General features: G+C 41.3%; 1 protein-coding gene across 1 annotated transcript; it reads right to left on the bottom strand.

Moving 5' to 3' along the window:
• Positions 1-8,871: 8,871 nt before the first annotated feature.
• LOC311040530 (scavenger receptor cysteine-rich type 1 protein M130-like) lies at positions 8,872-21,887 on the bottom strand (the record flags this gene model as incomplete). The annotated part of the gene is made up of 10 exons (XM_084050861.1): positions 8,872-9,030; positions 9,912-10,006; positions 10,368-10,697; positions 12,224-12,526; positions 13,108-13,247; positions 18,747-18,912; positions 19,519-19,830; positions 20,160-20,465; positions 20,619-20,673; positions 21,822-21,887. The coding sequence occupies 10 exons, from the start codon at positions 21,885-21,887 to the stop codon at positions 8,905-8,907; spliced, it is 1,899 nt and encodes a 632-aa protein (XP_083906987.1). The 3' UTR covers positions 8,872-8,904.
• Positions 21,888-22,301: the final 414 nt, after the last annotated feature.

The raw sequence follows: 22,301 nt of genomic DNA on the forward strand, positions 1-22,301 counted from the left end.
TCACAAAGCCGTGACACTTGTGCAGCAACTAAAAGCAATATGGACAGAGGTAAGACGATACTGTTCTACTGGGTTTATCTTACAAGATATGTTTTGAAGCAATAGCTTTTCAATATCATGACACAAATTAGCGTAAAGGGATAGTTCACCCCCAAAAGGACTTTTTTTCTATCGATTAGTCACCCCATGTTTTTTGGGGGGGGTGAACTATCCCTTTAAACTGCCAAGTTCTTTCAGAATGTCATCATTGTGCCAGTTTTGCGACTAATTGTTCTGAACCTCTTTTTGATCACAGGACACGATAGACAGACAGATAGACTGACAATTTTAGCTATTATCACTATGAAAAGTAAAAGTGCATGAAAAGTGTGTGTGTGTGTGTGTGTGTGTGTGTGTGTGTGTGTGTGTGTGTGTGTGTGTGTGTGTGTGTGTGTGTGTGTGTGTGTGTGTGTGTGTGTGTGTGTGCGCGCGCGCGTGTGTTGCAGTGTGTTGCAATGTGTAAGTGAAATAATTTAGGGGGTTTCTCTCTTTGTTATTTATTCATAATACAGAAGAGTTTTTTTTAAACATCTGAAATTGTTCTTTTTTTTAGATAGTAGGAAGTTCATTTTATGCTGTATTGGTAAAATACAGTAACATGTACATAGAACACACTAATCTCATTCTTCTTTTATCTTCTCTTTGTAGAAAAATGTGCCAAATTTGAAAAATATAACAAAGGTAAGGTTCATTTGGTTCAATTAAAAATAGTTATATATGGTTACAAGTGCACTAGTGCCTATAGCTATACGTACTACGTATAATGTTTCTTTCTTTTTTTCCCCCCGTATTTATCCCAAGCTAGTTGGTATGCCAATAAACCCTCCCCACACATTGTACGAGAGAAAGAATGCCCTGCCCTTCCCTCAAAGCTTCCCTCCCCTGAACACAGCCAATTGTGTTTGTATAGAGGCTTGGCCAAGCCGGATGCACCATAATGTATTCGAACCCCTATAGACTCCACAGTGGTGGACAGTTACTTTATCCCTGCAGCACCCAAGAGCCTCTGTAGTTTTTTAATTCGTTTTTTTTTACTTGAATAAGTAGTCTAGTTTTACTTGTGTGAGGAACAATAACAGTGGACATCCTAGTTGTAGAAAAGTTGTATTCATTTTAAGAAGTTGCCAAACTTGAACACACTTTATGCTGATTTATATGCTGACTCTGTGTTTATTGTCTGTGATTCCAAAGTTTTGCTGATCATCTGGAGCAGTCCAATGTGTGTGGTCCATCTTCTCATGGGTGAGATAAGCCAAATTCCAATACCGAAAATCTCGGCCACTCGCTCACTCCCACTCGGTCTGCAAAACTATGCATTATACCTATAACAAAATGCAAACACAATGGTCTTACACCTGCATTAGGCTACTACATCACATTGTACATCAGCATGTTCAAATCGGATACAGGATAGGTGGGCACTAGGGACATCTGGGCACCTCGATGTACAATTGGCTATTTTGTCCAAAATGTAAAAAAATACAATATTTGAAAAATGGTATTAAGTAATGTAAAGTACTAGAGGTCCCCCTAGCCGCGCACGGAGATCTAGCGAGGCCCCGCTTATTTTGGGGTTCCAAAATCGTGGGATAAAAATTTCCCCCAAAAAAGTTAAAAAAAATAATAATTAAAAAATAGTAATTTGGGGGACCCCCGCGAAACATCGCGGACCCCTTCGGCAGTTTTTTTTTTTTTCATGAAGGTGGTTGCTTGTTTCTGGCGCACATCTGGCAACACAGACAGTGAATGAGTGAATGATGACGGAAGACGGGACTTATCTGCAATGTATTATAGGATACATGATGTGAACATGCACGGTACATCATTATTAGCCTTAATGTTATCCTTCAGTTCAACCAACCATTTTCCCAGCACTATTTTCCCATTAATCAGCTGACTCTCTCACACACACACACGCACACACACACACACACACACACACGCACACACACGCACACACACACACACACACACACACACACACACACACACACACACGCACAGGGGGTGCATTTACTTTGCTCTTTCAGAATATCCAGCACAGTGTTGGGGCTGTTATCATCTCAGCATTGGATTTTCTTTGCAGTATTTGAATCATTAAACATTGGACTGTTCAGCTTGTTAGTGCAGTCCATGCTGCAGCCCCGTCCGTGTCTAACTAACTATAAGCTAGTATGATATATTAACGTAACCTCAGATGCAGCAACTTATTTTCGGTAGAGCAATGTTAGATGCACCTTTATTTTGTTTCACCCGCTTGAGCATGTCTGTGCCGGCATGTTATGAAACCTCCCTCTGACATACAGTAGCTCTGGTCCAGAGCGTTGCAGGGAGTTCTAACCGGGTGCTACAGACCGTCTGACACAAGGTGCAGATTCAAAAGGCTTACATACTGTAGTTGTTCTTCCCACTGTTTGTTTTTAAGAACAAGAAGTATTTTCTTTTTATAAGGGCCGGGGCCCACACATACAAGCGCATGTATTTGTGGGCCCCGGCACACACATACACGCACGAGCGGCACCCCCAGGGTCCTAGCGCGGAGTAGCGCCCTTCGTATACAGCACACAAACACATAGGCAGGCAGACAGATGCACTGCCTGGCCTGGTGGTGCGTGTGTGTGTGTGTGTGTGTGTGTGTGTGTGTGTGTGTGTGTGTGTGTGTGTGTGAGAAATACTCTCTCTCATAAAAAATCGCGCTGTCATTCCACAACCCCAAAATACGGAACATAGTGAGTCCCATAACAGTTCAATACGGAACACTTTTAATTTCCAACTAAGGAACGATTCCGTATTTTACAGGACGGTTGGTAACCCTAGTCTGGACTTCGGCCCATGGGGAGCAAGTATGAGAAATCAGGAAAGGATTTTGATGCTTTTCACTGTTGTACGGACAGCAGCTGAAACGCAGTCACTGATTGGCCAGATCATTTTCTGATTTGTCATACGCGCTCCCTATGGGCCGAAGTCCAGACTGATACCGGGGAGGAACATGAGAGTGAATCCACGTTATCAGTCTGGCCAATTCCAGGCTAGGTTCAAAGTGCTGGCTAAATCCTTCCCCTCCTTTTTACAGGTTGGCTTGAAAAGCCAGCCTGTCTTTGAACAGACCCTGCACTAGTCATCTTTCTATCGCTTTCTCGTCACTTTTTCATCATTGGCTGGCCTTGGTAAGAGGCCAGCCAATGAGGGCTCGCCATCCTCTCAGAACATGGGATCTGGACACGGCAGAGCACAACGATGTCAGATTTCACACTTGCACTGCACACACAGAGCGACACAGATGCACTCATTTTCTTTATATTGTTGGTCAACCTGTAAATTACATTTCATGTCAGTCTTTTTAAAACATGTTTTAAAATCTGACCTGATTATAAACTCCACTAACCCATAGTTTAAAGCTGGTGCATTTTACAGATTTTGTTTATATGCGAAGTTGCGTACAGTATGTTTGATGTTCTTCCATGTTAGTCAGTTTTGTAGGCAAGTAAAACCAGTGGTGAAGTACACAACCCCAGTACTTGAGTCAAAGTGTATTCTCTTGGTCAAAAATGTGTCCACCTCAAATGAAATTAACTAATGTGAGAGGTACTATGTAACAGGGGTCTCTTCTTCTCTCCATCTCTTTAATAAACACACAATACAGTTAGGTGTTTTTTTTCTGCTCATTTCTTTGTGTCATCACTTACAATTTCACTTGTTTATCCTGTATCCTGTAGAGTTCACTCTTCTGATTGGATATAATTGGTATCCCATATTCAAGAGCTGGAGAGACAGGGAGACCCCTGTTACTGAATAACAGGCAACTCTATATACCAATGATTGCTACCAGAATATATAGAGCAATTTGCTGCTACAAAGTTGAGAATCCAAAACCTAAGAATTGTACTCTAACTTATATATAAGTAACAATAAATAATAAAACAATTTTACAAAGTCTTGAAACATTTTATTTTTAATATCAACACTGCTTAGGGTGATCATATTTTCAATTTCATATTTCCATACAGGTGCAAAGTACAGTAATGACTGCACTGCCCAGCCTGCCCTTCCCATCGTGCATTGCTTCTTTGGAGTTGTTGTGTTGGCCATGATGATCGTGCTTTGGCTGAAACACTGCTTCCCAAACTGCTCCCGCGTAAAATACACGACGTATGTGGTGGCTGCCATTGAAATTGCTGTACTCACCTCTAGTAAGTGTTATTGATTGCACACATCTGTGTGTGTGTGTGTGAGTGTGTGTGTGTGTGTGTGTGTGTGTGTGTGTGTGTGTGTGTGTGTGTGTGTGTGTGTGTGTGTGTGTGTGTGTGTGTGTGTGTGTGTGTGTGTGCGCGCGTGCGTGCGTGCGTGCGTGCGTGCGTTCTGTTTATGTTTAGTAGTAATTTGGAAGTAGAACAGTGTAATGTCACCTGCCAGTGAGGAGCCCCCACTGGAAGTTAGAGCCATCCTCCTACTCCTCATGCCCAACAATCCCCGCTGACAGGTGCTGCCCCAGTCCCTAGGAATGCGCGTTGTGACAATCCCTCCTCCGAAGGGTCCCCCTCCGGCCGAAGACAGGCCATTTGTGTCTGTATAGACGCTCGACAAAGCCGGATGCACCGCGGTGGATTTAAACCCCCATACTCCACGGTGGTGGGCGGCTACTTTACCACTGTGACACCAGAGCGCAGTTGTACTTTTATCTATTTAAATGCTGGACCTGGGAGCCGTGCTCCAAGAAATCTTATGCATTCGTGAATGTTTTCAAGAGAACTATTCTCACGGATGTTTCACAGGATTGTACCTACTTGTTGCTCATGTCATAAGTAAGAAGAAAAGAGGACCTAAAATGCTCCATTGAGGGACCCCACATATTAACGAATGAGATGAGGATATGATGGCATTCATATACACCCCAGATAAGACCAAACCCAGATGATATAGCTAAATGTCAAAATGATAAATGCTATATACGGTATGCATGCTAAACTGTATTTCAGCATTTGTGACAATTCAAAACTTTTGCCCCACAGTAAATGGATTGACCTTCGGAATCAACAAAGCCAGCTACTACCCGACATCAACCACCACCACCACCACCACCACCAACAACACCAACACCAACACCACCACCACCAACAACAACAACAACAACAACAACAACACAGACACACCATTCTGCAACCAAAACCTGTACATATTTTCATTCTTAGTTTGCCTTTTATGGAACGCCATATTTGTGGTGACAGGGTTTGGAAAAATGTTTGACTGAGTCTGGTTCTAGCGATTCTGGTTCTAATTCAGCCATCCAAACGTTTTCATCCGATAATCAACCAAATGTCTACATTGACTGCACAATAAATAATATCCTCATAGTAAACAATGGAGAAGATTATGGTTCTTCTATCGGTATGTTATGTCAGGAGGGAGTAGGCGGGCAGAGTTATGCTATGTTGACTCGGATGACTCATATGACATATGACTTTTAGCTCTAATGTCTGACTGTACCTCGTGCTGTTTACATTTCTGTCTAATAAAGTATTCAATCAATCAATCAATAACTATACTCCTGTTTTTCATTAACCACTTGAACACTAGCTTACCTATTCTGAGGGGAAAATTTGCAGAAAATAGCCCATTGTAGAATGGCTGTTTTTGGCAAAGAGGTTTGATACAGAGGGGGAAAAGAGCAGACCAAGTACAGAGCCAAAGGTCAAGTTTACTAAGTATTGAGGGTTTAAGTGGTTAAATGTCTGAAAATACACATTAACATGAATCCAACATATTAATAGAAAAGATGATGGATAAACAAACAAACATAAAGATTTCACAGCACTGGTGATAGTGCTAATCTATGAGGCTCTCTTTGAAAAAGTTGAATATGCAACGCAATTTTACACAATTTGTACTGGGGGTCCCTGCTTCATCTCCCAGCTAAGGGGTCCTGAAAACATTGAAGACCCCTGTAATCTGTATGATTTTATCGAGATGTGTTCAGTTTAAATGTTAAAACCTTGACTGAGTTTAAGGTCCTTCTAATGCGTGAGGGGGCCGTGATTTTTCCGTTACTTTTTTCATTTAATTTCAAATATATTTGTTTTATGTTTATTTTATTTGAAAGTGAAATATCCCTTTAAGGTTTTGACTGAGGCAGTGGCTCAGGTGGTAGAGCGGCCACTTGGGAATCAGAAGGGTCCCACTGGGTTAGCGTCCACATGTCTTTGAGCAAGGCACTGACCCCCTAACTGTTTCCGATGAGCAGGTTGGAGCCTTGCATGGTTTCCTCTGCCGTCAGTGACTGAATGGGTGAAAGCAATCCAGTTTGTAAAGGGCTTTGGATAAAGGCACTACATAAATGCATCGTCTACCATTATAGGTCTCGTATAGTCAGTGGTGTAAAGTAACTAAGTAGATTTACTCAAGTACTGTACTTCAGTACATTTTTTTTAGGTACTTTTACTTTACTGGAGTATTTCCAATTTTCAATACTTTTACTTCTACTTCATTACATCTCAGAGGCAAATATTGTACTTTTTACTCCACTACAATTATTTGAAAACTTAAGTTACTAGTTACTTTGTAGATTTGAATTATTATTACAAAACATACGTTAACGACTTCAGCCCTATTTAAACTTTGACCATTTGAAAATAGCTGATTTACAAGCTCACAACGTGTCACAATTGTCACAATCACGGCCCCTGTTGTGTACATGATGTGACTGTTTTGCCACTTTACTATTTACTATTCAACTTAGATTTGGTGTCTATACTAATATTCATTCAAGGTCATTCATAATAACTTCTCCACTGCCTACAAGACACTCCGCTGCTTTTGCAGAAGATATGGACAACCATGTACTGTAGGCCTACTACTGTGGCCTACACCATGCCAAAATTCAAACACTTATCACAAAGTGCACAATCTTTATGATGTTTGTACATATTCCCTCCCAGCTATGTCAACTTTTCCTTTTTTGTTGTCACTAAGTGCACAACCTTTACGATGTTCAGTTTGTCCTGGCTAATCTCGCAAACCGTTGGGCCAATCAGCACCAAATTGCTTTTGCACATTGCCAGTAGGTCACAGACATATCTCCACTATTTTCCCCCACATGTTTTACACTTTTTGAAATATCTAACTGCAATTGTATTTATCGTGTAATTATTTCCACAAATATGCAATTGTCTCATTAAATATGCACAATACCTCTCAATTCCTCAGCAGAAATTGATTCTACTGGTAACATTACATTAGGGTCAACTGTTTATAAGACCATTGCTATCCAAAAAGTATTGTCAAGAAGTCATATAAATGATTCACACACATCACAGTTTCATATGGGGGTATAGGTTTGTTTAGAGAGTGATAACTGCCATTAAGCTACTAGATTGGCAGGATTATCATATGCAAATATAAACTAGAGACATGTAGGAAGACAAAAATACAAAACAATTACGGTCACCTTAGGTGGTACCAATTTGTGAAAATATCAGTGTTGGCCCCTGGACTATTCCTTGCCCTGCTCCTATTTCCCCTCAGCCAATCTCCAGCCAAGACTCTGATTGCCCTGAGCGCTGTCACCTGTAAGGACCAGCTGAGCCGCGTTGGGTGATGAGCTCCAGTGACTATTTAAACTCTGTCTTTGTGTTAATTTAGTGCTGGATCTTAAGTTAGTGTCAGTTCCTATGTTCCGAGTATGTACTGTTATCCCATGGGCTCCGCCACACATTTAAAGCCACGCATGCTTTACGCATGCCTCATGGGGGGGTAAAGGCGTTTCAATTAATTCCCTATGGAAGTCATGTGGTTTTGATGCGCTGAGTTGTGGCATGCTTTAAAAGTGTGAGGGAGCCCTATGTCATTCACCAAGTAAAGTCAAGTTTATGTGATCTTCATCTCCTGCCTTTGTTTGAGTTCTGAGTTTGAGTCCCTGCACTTGGGTCCTAACACCAGTTCCTGACAGCAATGCGAGGCATTGTGAGCTTGTAGATCTGCTATTTTCAAAAGATGTTTATACATTTTATACATATGAACTTATGAAATGGGACATTATGCATAATGAGTGTATTTACTTTTGGTACTTAAAGTTTATTTTGATGCCAATACCTTTGTACTTTTACTCAATAAAATGTTGAATACCGGACTTTTACTTTTAACAGAGTGTTTCTACATTGCAATATTGATAGTTTTACTTAAGAAAAAAAATGTGAGTACTTTTTCCACCACTGACTGATTGATCGATTGAATACTTTATTTAGAAAAAACATGGAAACAGTACAAGTACAATTCACAATACACGGTCCTCTAAACTGGATCGCTCATAAAAGCACAATCAATCAAAGTGTATTTATATAGCACGTTTCATACATCAAGTACAGTTCAATGTGCTTCACAGAATAGGTTTAAAAATAAAGATTAAAAAACCTGGAGGATAACAGCACAATAGAAAAGAAAACATTTAGAATAAGACTAGGAAAAACAAGAAAATAAACAACAATAAAAACAAAGCAAAAATATATATATACTGTATTTGTATATAAAGCTGGATTAATGCAGACACCTAGGTAAAAGCAACACTAAAAAGGTGTGTCTTAAGATTTCTTTTAAAAATGTCAACTGATTCGGTGACCTGCAGGGCCTCCGGCAGGCTCCGGCAATGGCTTATTTAAAATGAGATCCCCACGCACTCAAATCATGATGACATATAAGAAAACAGACAGATATACACTGCTATGCACACTGCAGAATGTCATACAATCAGCTTACAGGTTACTGGTACGAAAAACAAGAAATATGTAGAATAAACAGTTCGAGGAGGGGGGGGGGGGGGGGGGGGGGGGGTTATTAGGTCAATTAATAGTTATGTGGCAATGGAACCACTTGGAGTTACAGCTCTGTTTCCTGGACCCCCGCCTCTTCATTTGACCCAACTTCAGCACCAGAACCAACGATGTCATAGTAATCCATCTCAATGTTCTCCACATCTGCACTCTTCTTCCCTCTGGTGGTGGCCTGGAGAAACACAGCAACACCCACATTTAACTTAGTGGATCTGATCTGGCTCTCTTAACCCATTAAGCATCTGTGGCATTTTAGATTGTAGCTATAAAGCATTATTTTATACTTTGGATATTCAAAAATAGCAGACGTACGAGTTCATGTGATCATGTAGATCTGCTATTTTTGAAAAATCGTGAAATTGTGTGCAAATCTTTGAATATGTACACTTTTTAAAGCTATTTTTTTTTACTCAAATCTTTGCTTCTGGGGGTCCCTGGAACATCATATATATTTTTTTAGATGGGGGTCCGTGGCCAAATACATATAATTTTGGGGGTCCTTGACATTTGACAGTTTCAGAACCACTGACCAAAGTTTTTTGTCCGAAAACTGTTAGGATTTAGTAGACATTTGTAGAATCGGCCTCAGGTCTTAATGGGTTAAAGCAGGGTTCTTCAACAGGGGGTCCGGGACCCCTAGGGGGTCCTCAGCGCTACTACAGGGGGTCCGCCAAATCTTTGTGTGATAGGATTTCGTTTTTTTTACATTAACCACTTGAACCCTAGAATTCCTTTTCTGAGGGGAACATTAGCCGAAAATAGCGCTGCGAGGCGTTGAGAGCTTGTAGGTCTGCTATTTTTTGGCAAAGAGGCTATAGGTGTAGAGGGAAAAAAGAGCAGACTAAGTAAAAAAAAACTTTAATCTGAAACACAAATTTATACAATATAGAGTAGGGGGTCCTGCTTCATCTCTCTCTCAGCTAGGGGGTCCTTGGCCTGAAAACGTTGAAGACCCCTGGGGGGTCTTCAACGTTTTCAGGCCAAGGATCCCCTCGCTGAGAGAGAAGAAGCAGGCACCCCTACTCTATTATTGAATAAAGATGTATACGTTACCTTCCAGGTACAATAGAGGACTCTGATGAACAGCATCAACAGCAGCACCAGCACTGCAACTGTAACTCTGATGAAGTTGGACGTCACATGATAGACTGTGAGGAAAATACATTGAAAACATAATATGTTTATTTGCAGTGGTGCAAAGTAACTAAGTACATGTACTCAAGTGCTGTACTTAAGTACAATTTTGAGGTAGTTTTTTTTCTTTACTGGAGTATTTCCAATTTTCTGTACTTTTACTTCTACTCCACTACATCGGCGAATATTTTACTTTTTCTCCAGTACAATTATTTGTAAATTTGAGTTACTTTGCAGATATCAATTATTACATAAAAAAATACATTAACCAATTTAGCCCTATATAATAGGCTACTTGAAAATAGCCGATCTACAAGCTCACGCGTCGTTTGAGTTTCACATGACCTTGAAAAGTTAATTTCACTCAGGTTATACCTGTGACGCTGAGAGAGAAGAGCTCGCTCTCAGAGGAGAAGTCGTGAGAAAAGACATGCAGCTGATACACACAGCTGTATTTCCCTTGGTGGGTGTGGTTCACTGCAGACAACAGGAAGCTGGCCGAGTGATTGACAGCTGGCTGGGTGTGGTTTTGCGTGGCGGCGGATCCAGTGAAGGCGAGGTGGAAGGAGCCTCCTGGGTACTGTGGCCGGGCGGAGCAGCTGATGGTGACGTTGGATCCCTCGAACACCTGCAGCCCCTGCTGCTGGTACTCGGAAACCCAGTCGATGGAGGGTGAAAAGGTGATGTTGGGCTTAAAAAGCAGACCTGTGACAAGATAGAGGGGATCGTGTGAAACAACTAATTACGGGGAGGGACTGAGATCAAACCACAGTTTAGAGAGTTACCCTTTTTAACAGAGCTTTTGCTTAGTTTCTTTATTTATTTCTATGTATTAATTAGTTTTAAATCAACTTTGTTACCGATGTTTTTTTGCCTTTGCTATTTGTATGTCTTTGGTTTTTAAAACCTGTAGCACTTTGAGATTTGCTCAAATGTAAAGTGTGTTGTATATTATGATCATTATTATTATTACCCTTATTATCATTATTGTCTCCGCCAGGAGACATTGTTTTCACTTTCCGTCCCCCCCCCTCGGCCAAGTTAACATTGGTCAAGCCTCACGTGACACGTGACAATACGGTGAAATAGTGTGATCTGATTGGCTAGTGACGTATAGCGGCCTATAAATACATGTGTCACTTTGAAAGAGTCTTAGCCTCTTTCAAAGTGAGGTAAGACAGGAATAATCACGAAATGGCTGAGAAATGGCGGATACTGTAACAATTGGATAGGACACTTACACAGACAGGACGGATAGGACACTTACATAGACAGGACGGATAGGACACTTATACAGACAGGACGGATAGGACACTTATACAGACAGGAGGGAGACAGGACGGATAGGACACTTATACAGACAGGACGGATAGGACACTTATACAGACAGGACGGATAGGACAGTTATACAGACGGATAGGACACTTGTGTCATGTTACTATGACACAGTAACATGTTCTATTTTTTGTAAGAATTAGAACATAAGAATTAGAACATTCCCAACATTCCCAACACAAGTCTGCTGGCGGAGACTTGTGCTCCGAGGAGCACTTTTTCTAGTTATTATTGTCTCCGCCAGAAGACTATGTTTTCACTTTCCGTCGCCCCCCCCTCGGCCAAGCTAACATTGGTCAAGCCTCACGTGACACGTGACAATACTTTGAAAGAGTGTGCTCTGATTGGCTAGTGAGACGCATGACGTATAGCCGGCCTATAAATAGATGTGTCACTTTGAAAGAGTCTTAGCCTCTTTCAAAGTGAGGTAAGACAGGAATAATCACAAAATGGCTGAGAAATGGCGGAGCAATACATTATGTAGACACACTGGTGTCATCACAATACGTAATATAAATAGCTTAGACAGGATTAATCAAGAACAGTACTTTCCAGTCACAGTTGATGACACAGTGCAACTAACTCTTATTATGCAAACTGAAGAAGCAAATCATTGTCTGCAAACTGATGAAGAAGCAAAGGCGCAGCGCCTATCATCAAAGTTCCAATCTTGGAATAAATTCCAATATTTGCTGGCGGAGGCTTGTGCTCCGAGGAGCACATTTTCTAGTTATTATTATTATTATTATTATTATTATTACACTTATTACACTTATTACTATTAGTATTATTATTATTATTGTTGTTGTTGTTGTACATAAACCATTTAGTATTTAGAGAGGGAGTGAGATAGATAATGCCATCACTGTCATTGATGTCATTGTTTGTTACTGTACCTGAACAGATCACCTCCAGTCTGCCAATGGACGTTGTCTGCTCTGCTATGATGACACACTCTTTCAGTGAAGACTCACTCCCAACACAGGAAGATTTAATCCACCATACAGGTTGAAGTTTAAAACCAGAATTAATTGCTGTTGAAACAGCAGAGCCACAGTCCAGCTGTCTACACACCACAGCTGATGATTTCAGGTTCCAGTCAGACCAACCAAACACTGGTGTCCACTCTCCTTGGTGTTTCTTCTCAAGTCTACCGATACAGTTGCTGGTTCCTCCCACCAGCCGGACATAATCAGACTCTGTTTAGAGGCAAGTTAGTAAGCAATTAAAAAGTTATTAATTTCATTATAAAACTAGAAAAAGTGCTCCTCGGAGCACAGGTCTCCGCCAGGTATTGTGGGCCAGCAATGTTCGGAATTCGCCAATCAGGATGGAATATAAAAAATCACACCCGGTGTGAAATGAGTGGTGCTATTTATGAGTTATTCATTTCATCATGCTTACATCATGCTTACGGTGCTTATATTTTTTAATTTCATCATGCGTCTCGCTAGCCAATCACAGCGCGTCTAGGTGTTCACAGACGGACGGACACACACACACACACACACGGACGGACGGACGGACGGAGGGTAAAACATACTCTCTCGCCATGGCTTCGGCCTGGCGGAGACAACTAGAAAAAGTGGTCATCGGAGCACAGGTCTCCGCCAGGTATTGTGGGCCAGCAATGTTCGGAATTCGCCAATCAGGATGGAATATTCCGTCCGTCTGTGAACACACGGACCGACAAACACACACACGGACAGACGGACGGAGGGTCTCCGCCATGCCTTCGGCCTGGCGGAGACAATAATATTCCAAATGTTTTGTCTTTTACCTGAGCAGGTGAGTCCAACAGCATTGTTAGGTGAGCTGCTGTTTCTTGTTGAGTTGGAGATTGTACAGTCCAGGAGAACAGACTCGTTGCCTTCACACTGGAACTCTGTGGTCCAGATTGGAGTCTCCACTTCTCCATAGAGCGTGATATGGCTGAAATTCTTAAGCACTTTTGGAGGCATGATGTGAGAATGTTCAGGAACCAGACAAGCTCGAAAGTGGTCTATCAGAAGTTTATTGATTACGGTCAATAATAGCCGGATGCAGTCTCATGTCAGCACTAGGCTGACATGCGAGAATGACAACATACAGAGTCATGGCAAGTTACAGTATTTATACCCGCTTGGTTACTCCCCTAAATGGGAGTTGACCGATAATTCACACCTACATGACAGATGGCATCATATAACAAATACATGTGGTTGACAATTGCACTCAAATAGCAGAGGGAATAATCCCAACAAAGGTATTGCAGAATGTATTATCAATCATATAATACATTAAGAAGCATCTAGTCTCTGTTAAACTAATCAAGACAAGGATGAAAGATATCATAGATTTGTGTGTGTGTGTGTGTGTGTGTGTGTGTGTGTGTGTGTGTGTGTGTGTGTGTGTGTGTGTGTGTGTGTGTGTGTGTGTGTGTGTGTGTGTGTGTGTGTGTGTGTGTGCGTGTGAAGTCTAATTTACATTTACATCAGATAGAGGGACAACAGGCTACCATTTGTCCATGATCAAAGAACATGTGGGGGGTTCTTTGACACCCCACTTGTCTGTATTGAAATGTCAACTTACAAACGTAAAATTCCTCCTCAGAACGACCCTCTTGTTAATTAAACAATCTTAATTAAACAAACAACAAGTGTAGAATTTTCGTTCGTCTAAATTGTTTACACATTTGTGTTCTCAAATGGATCGTAGTTGGGCTCGGTAGCCATGAATCAGTTGGTATTGGAGTAGCTGGCCATGAATCAGACTGTTCACACACTTGTGAGTCAATGGGAAAATGCAACAAACAAAAATTATTAAAATAACTAAAAGCATTCCCAATGGAACAAGAAGCCTTATCAACCATGCAGACCAAGAGCTGTGAGTTAACCAACCAGATTCAGATGCAAATATTAAGTCAAGGTCCATCATCATTCGGGCTGCTTTCATGGCAGCGGGCCCCCTAAAAACTTGTCGCCAGCACCTATCATTTAGGGCGGGCCAGAGAAATACAGGAGTGCATATTCCACTCCAATTGGTGAATTTGCTCCACATAACCATGCAAACATGGGGAGTTCTTGTTATGGAGAGGATGGCCCCCCTGTAAGAACTCTAAAGAGTAAGTAGCATTGAAAATCATTTTACAATTAGTTTTTGATCCCACATTGTGAGAGTGTATATCTCCAGATCGCTGAAAGCAATAAGGAATGTGAGTTGGAATAAGGCGTTCATCTACTTGGCCCACGGGACTGAAAACACGTCAACTTTTAGACTCTCTGTAGAGAGAGGTCGAGTCTAACATCAGTGATCCAAAACACAATACTTAATAGGGGAGATATGGTTCAAATATTCCACACACAAATATTCCACACATCCCCCCATGGCAGAATTATAACTTCTGCCACAAAGGAATATTTTAAACACATTAACAAACATGACCTGGAATCCTGTCTGGAGGGAAACAGATTGGATTTTCAGTGTTGGCCAATGAATCAATAACAATACTGTCCGGGTGGACATTTGTCGGATAAATGCTCCTCAACGTATGCCACAGAAGATCTCGGTTTGCAGCAAAAAGTTGTCCATCATATAAGTTCGAGTTGATGTATCTCTGAAGTCCCGCTCTACTCAAAATGTCCTCCAAGGCATACATACACCAGCATGGCTAATTGTGTGCCCGCTGAAAGTTCTAGTAATCCATCCATGGGCAGTTTGGCTGCCATATCAGACAAGTCTGTATGAGACCATGGCACATAGTCAAGATGTCTTCCCCTGATAATCACTGGCATTTGCTCAATATAGTCTATATCCTGGCTATTATCAGCCTGTTGTTTCACATCCTTCCGTGGCTCCGGAAATGAAGGATCTGCCACTCAAGTCAATGACCAGGTGTGCTTCTTCCACAAATATGGCACTCAAATGCTCCTTTACGATGCGTATAAACTCCCTGTAAGAAGGATCGGCTCTCTTCAATTCACTGACCAAATTGGCCTTTGTGCTGCGGACCCGTTCCAACCTGTCCTTAACTGAGTGCAGGGTGTCAGCAAGACGGCTGGGATGTCCATGTCGTTTAGATGTAGAGTCACGCCCACGTCCTCGACGTCTCTTGGATGATGTCCTCATGCCATTGTCGTCATCAGAACCTGCTGCAGACCTTGTCGAGTCCCCGCTGTAGTCATCTGGGTCCGACTCAGAGTAGATGGTACTGCTTGTCTGCTCCTCCACCCCTCGGCGCCGTTTGTCAGCATCATGGTCCCGGTCAGGCCGTCCCCTCTGGTCGTCCAGTATCCTCATGATGTGCGGCTTGCAGGTGCCCGGAGTGAAAGTTGTGGCACCGGGTGGGGGTGTGGTCATCCCAGAAGTTCCCTGCAGGTCGAGTAACGCTCCAGCCCCCTTCCGCTGCTCCGTCTCACTCCTGCCGTCCAGTTCGTCAAGCATAGCTGTGGACAATGTTGCTGCGATAATCTTCTCCTGTCTCTCATTGAGTAGCCAATTGTCTGCACCTGACCTTCCTTAAAAAACAAGTCTGAAGACTGCTAGTTCTATTTCTCTCTTTTCTTTCCTAACATGTCCTTTTTGTCCTGCTTTGTATGTAGCAACCAGAACCTTCATTGTCCTAATAATTTCTTCATTAAAAGTGCCATTCAGAGGCCATGGCTGATCAATATGAGGCCAATGTTTGGACAATTTCTTCGAAATTTCAGAAATATCTTTAAAATTTGGATTGTTTTGCTTCACAAATTCCACTGGTGTCTTATCTAAGGAAGCAGTTTTCTTCGGGCCCATCATGAATACTGAGAGAGTCCAAAAATGAAAAATGTCACGTTAAAAAAGCTACTAAAATGTACTCCTGTAGTCTGGTCTCCAGGAAATTGTATGCTGTTTTTTAAAAGATGTAAAGCTTCACAGCTAAAATCGGAGGCAGAAGGCCTTGTGAAAGCCAGTGACTGAGAAAAGTTATAGAGAGAGAGAGAGAGAGAGAGAGAGAGAGAGAGAGAGATATGCAGAAGCCAAAAGCTACCCCCCCCCTGACTCCCCTCACTCACACACTAATTAACACAATCACCCACAGTCTCACACACACTCACAATCACCAGTGACTGTTTGTTTTGTCATAGGATATGGCTCAAACAAACTATATTTCTAGTCTAAAAGAAAGAAACCTTGAATTTAAACTTCAAGCACACAAATTAAAGTGCTTATAATACAAACAACAAGATAATAACTAAGCTAAAAAAGCAGATGCTCAGTGACGGCTGGCCATTGAAAGAATCCAGCTCTTACAAACGTGAGCCTAACATCAATTGAATAATGATCTTGTTGTTTGGAAGAGTTTTCCAAAATATCGTCGAACAACCTAATTATTAAAAGGATAAATTTAATTTCCCTAATTCCTTAATGTTTTAAACCACTCTTAGTAATTTCCAAAGAGCGAGAACACATTTACTCTCATACCAAATTTAGTTTTGTAGCCCGAAAAGAAGGGAAAAATAGAAATCCTAAATTAAATCACTAATTTATCTCTGACAAAGACACAACCAGAACTGAAAAGTCCAAACAGAGTATATTTGCTGATTTTTAGACTAGACGGCTGACTCTCTGTCAAAGTGTAAATGAGCAAAATAACTGTTTAAACCCACTTGATATATTGTTGCTATAACATATATCCATAGTTTACATTACCATCCCCCCTTCAAAACATGAAACAAACATGTTTTGAAAAAATAAAAGTATAGGAAAGAAGGTACTGTAATCAATGTCCAAAACAAAAATCCCTCTCCCCTTGCAAGTACAAAATTACACCACTCCTGGCTGTTACTCAGGGAGAGTCTTTTGTCCCTCTGGGCCCTGTGAGAGTGTGTGTTTTTAGATTTTCCCTCCATATACAAAACATTATAAAGTCGCTCACTTCATCTCTAAATTATGTCTAAATACTCAAAAATAAAAATAAAACAAATTCCACTTAAAATTGTATGCACATGATAAAAACTCTTCACATCACAGATAAACAACTGCAGTTTGTCGACCTGTGATGGTTCAGAGCCCCCATTCATGTGAAACAACAAATGGGGCCTAACTAATGTAGATTTAAAAAGTATTCTATATTTCATTATTCTCCCACCCACACACAACACCGGTATATGCATGCGCCTGGGAGAACACCAAAATACAGGTAGCTAAAAATTCAGACCTAAAAGCTGTGATAAGGATCACCAACTTATTATTTTAGCCCAACTAAAAATCAAAAATTTAATTTGCAAAAGGCCACTCTAATCAATAGTTAACTCTAATCAATAGTTAGGGACATAACCATTGTCCCAAAAAATATATACACTCATCTTAACCCTCCCCCTTTTTTTTTTTTTTTTTTTTTTTTAACTTCTTAATTGGCAGGAACTATTTATAACTCCCATTGAGGAACGTAGTAAACCACTTTCGGGTACGATAACCAGGCTAATTATCTTCTTTTCTGTAAATACTCAGTCAATTTCTTGTACTTAATATCTTGTAGATATATTAGAATATATTCACTATTAACTGGCTTGCAATTGTACTGAAGATTTCAAGAAAATCAAGATAAATAAGCATAACTTGTTTAAAAGTTTGGAAAACAGAATATTCTCACCGCTTTAGTGCTGTAGCCACAGGTTCTTTGAATTCCAGGCGTTGTGGACTCGGAGGACAGAAGATCCGCTGGCTGCTCGGGTCACCAAAAGACAGGATGAAGTGTTCCATGCGGTTTCGTCCTCCTGAGCGCACAAACACTGGACGCACTTCTGACACCAAATGATATGGCTGAAATTCTTAAGCACTTTTGGAGGCATGATGTGAGAATGTTCAGGAACCAGACAAGCTCGAAAGTGGTCTATCAGAAGTTTATTGATTACGGTCAATAATAGCCGGATGCAGTCTCATGTCAGCACTAGGCTGACATGCGAGAATGACAACATACAGAGTCATGGCAAGTTACAGTATTTATACCCGCTTGGTTACTCCCCTAAATGGGAGTTGACCGATAATTCACACCTACATGACAGATGGCATCATATAACAAATACATGTGGTTGACAATTGCACTCAAATAGCAGAGGGAATAATCCCAACAAAGGTATTGCAGAATGTATTATCAATCATATAATACATTAAGAAGCATCTAGTCTCTGTTAAACTAATCAAGACAAGGATGAAAGATATCATAGATTTGTGTGTGTGTGTGTGTGTGTGTGTGTGTGTGTGTGTGTGTGTGTGTGTGTGTGTGTGTGTGTGTGTGTGTGTGTGTGTGTGTGTGTGCGTGTGAAGTCTAATTTACATTTACATCAGATAGAGGGACAACAGGCTACCATTTGTCCATGATCAAAGAACATGTGGGGGGTTCTTTGACACCCCACTTGTCTGTATTGAAATGTCAACTTACAAACGTAAAATTCCTCCTCAAGCGCCACCTGTAGACCTGAAGGAGCCCCACAGCCGAGCTCCCTACAGACCACCTCTGCATCCTGCTGGTCAAAGTCACCTTCATCCACTGAGACCCACGACTGATTAGACTTCACCTCCACTCTGCCTGAACACAAGCTAGTCCCATTCACCAACCTCACAGTGTCTAGAGAGAGAGAGAGAGAGAGAGAGAGAGAGAGAGAGAGAGAGAGAGAGAGAGAGAGAGAGAGAGAGAGAGAGAGAGAGAGAGAGAGAGAGAGAGGGGTGGTAGAATTTAAGTTTATTGTATTAATCTATAGAGAATACATGAATCCATTGTGGATGTACAGGTACATGTATATGTAATTCTAAACACATGTGACTGTCAGGTAGTTTTACTGCACTCCTAAATTAACAATTAGACGTCTCTGGGTGCTTAGAAAAGCACTGTATACATTTGAGATATTATTATTATTATTAATATAAAAGATAAAGAAATTAGGGCTCAGTGAAGTGGATATATCAGAGCTGTGCAAGTTGTGGGTTGCAGCCATCAGGACCTGAGGAAGCTGCCTGGAGAAATAGCATTTCTGTGACATACGGTTAAACTTTGCACATTCTTGGCGCCCCTAATTGTCAGAAGTGAAAGCTCTCTACCGGAGCCCCTCCACGTGACATTCCAATTTGGGTTTGACTGGATGTTGCGTTCATGATATATGATCTACATGTTATATGATCTTGTGGAGTAGGCCCAACATATTGTAAAAAATGCTGTTATTGTTGATTGCATTACCTGAACAGATCACGCTTGGTGTACCTGCATTCCAGTGTGTCCTTGTTAAACTATAAGTCTCCATTATGACACACTCCCCCAGTGAAGATTCAGAACCAGTGCAATAAGGTGTAATCCTCCATCCATGGGTAGGACCAGAGCTAATTTCTGTTGAAACAGCAGAGCCACAGTCCAGCTGTCTACACACTACAGCTGATGACTTCAGGTTCCAGTTAGACCAACCAACCACTGGTCTCCACTCTCCCTGGTGTTTTATCTCCAGCATACCAGTACAGTTACTGGTTTCTCCCACCAGCCTGACATCATCAGGCTCTGTAAAGAAACAAAGGAGTAAGCCATACAAAAAGTAATATTTCATTATAAAATAATACAAACTGTCGTGTCAGATGAGGCATAAAATGCGGTTAGCAGGCTGGTAGATGTAATAAAGAAGTGGAGGAGAAGAGAAGACGTCAGGTTCCCAGGTTCTATCATGATTCGGTTTATTCAGCAATCATCAACAGCATCATAGCAACAGCAGAGAGCCAGGGGCAGAAGCCCTGGCCTGCAGCCTCACGTCGCGTGACAACTGTACTCCCTAACTAGTCACTTACAGTCTCTTATACAATGTCGCTCACACTAAACAATAGTTTGTCTTTTACCGGAGCAGGTGAGTTCAACAGCCTTGTCAGGTGAGCTGGTGTTTCTAGTTGAGTTTGAGGTTCCACAGTCCAGGAGAACAGACTCGTTGCCTTCACACTGGAACTCTGTGGTCCAGATTGGAGTCTCCACTTCTCCATAGAGCACCCCCTGGAGGACTGAAGGGGCCCCACAGGCAAGCTCCCTACAGACCACCTCGGCATCCTGCTGGTCAAAGTCACCTTCACACACTGAGACCCACGACTCATTCGACTTCACCTCCACTCTGCCTGAACACAAACTAGTCCCATTCACCAACCTCACAGTGTCTGGGGAGAGAGAGACAGAGACAGAGACAGACAGACAGACAATTGTAATTGTAGAGAGTGTGGAAATATGATGTGGGAGAAGACCTCCCGGCGGCTGCTCATGGCTACAGTGGAGTCAGCACTGCCGTATGGGCCCGAGATATGGACACTCACAGCACAGCAGGAAAGGGCCCTGGATGGAATCTACACAAGAATGCTGCGAATGGCACTAGGTGACACATGGGAGGACCACATCAGATAAGTGGAACTATATGGGGACCTACCACGGGTCACAGACAAGGTCAGAGAGAGAAGGATGGCTGGACACTGTGTAGTGCGTTAGGCACCCAGAACTGGTGGCAAGCAAACTGACACTCGGTGGCTTCCAGTGTCCAGGGCAAAGCCAGGAAAGGAAAGAGGCGTACCACCTACGTATAAAAACTACTATGCGACAGCAAAGCTAACAACACGGCAGAGCTCAAGTCCCTGATGCTAGACAGGAGGGTTTGGAGGGCAACAATTCAGGAGTCCCGAGTTGGTGTTGGCTAGTCTGCACTCTTTATTACATTGTATCAAAGTTTAGATGAATCCATTATAGATGTGTATGGACTCATCAGAGACAAGTTGTTTTACTGTACCTCTATATACGTAGAAAGACAATTATAAAATCGTCGCCTTGCTAAACTAATTGCCTAAGTCATTGTTTTTCAAGTTTTTCAGGAAAAATAAAAAACTGATCCAAAACAAAACTATATGATATTTATTAATCATTTCACCCAAAATGTTTATAACAAATTATGACTATTTAAATAGAAATAACACTGTCTGTCAGTTATGTAACATAAGAGATTTAAATAGATTTAAATAGGATTAAATCTGACTTAGACCAAAAAAAAAAGCAAAAATAATTACAAAATGGCCTAAATCAGTAAATAATTTGGCCTAAGTCACACTAGGGAGTTAGGCCAATATATGTACAAATACTTTTACCCCACTAGCCTACAATTATTTGAAAACTTTAGTCACTAGATTTTGATTATTATTACAAAACATGCATTAACCACTTCAGCCCTACTTAAACTTTGGCTATTTGAAAATAGCAGATATACAAGCTCACAACACGTTGTGATGTGACATGTTGTGTGCTTGTAGATCTGCTATTTTCAAAAAAAAAATAATGTAAAAATGTAGGCATATGATAACTTGTGAAAATGGGACATTCTGCATAATGAGTATTTTTTACTTTTGGTACTAAGTATATTTTAATGCCAATAGTTAGTGCATTTTGATTTCATGAATCTTTGATATATATTGATACTTTCACGTAAGTAAAAGATGTGAGTACTTTTTCCACCACTGCATTTGAGAATTGCTGACTTGCATCAAAAAGCTGAAGAGCATCAAAACAGATGTACTGTTGATAGCGGTGCCAGATAAGGGCATGTTTACTCGGTTACCCAGGCAACCAGATAACAATCTCTGAAATTAGGCTGTAGACAGCAGCAGCTGAGAGGTTTTCTGCACTCCCCCTACACATTTACCTAGGTCAGTGGTTCTCAACCTGTGGGTCGGGACCCTACAGTACATGTTTGTGAAGTGGCAATTTAAGGACTTTTAAGACCTTTTTAATACCTCAAAAAAAAAAAGAAAGAAAAGAAAAAACACCATAACTGCATCAAAAGTAATCAACACACTATACTATAAATACCAGTCAAACATTGGCCAAATTGTAAAATAAGAAAGGGGAATTTGTTTTTTAAAATAGCCGATCTACAAGCTCACAACGTTGCGTTGTGAGCTTGTAGTGCTTGTCAGGGTCCCCAGTTCAAATACGAATATTTTGGGGATCTCGGCCTG

The sequence above is a fragment of the Gymnoscopelus microlampas genome (assembly GCF_963454915.1).
Source record: "Gymnoscopelus microlampas genome assembly, chromosome: 24".
Taxonomy (NCBI): Eukaryota; Metazoa; Chordata; class Actinopteri; order Myctophiformes; family Myctophidae; genus Gymnoscopelus; species Gymnoscopelus microlampas.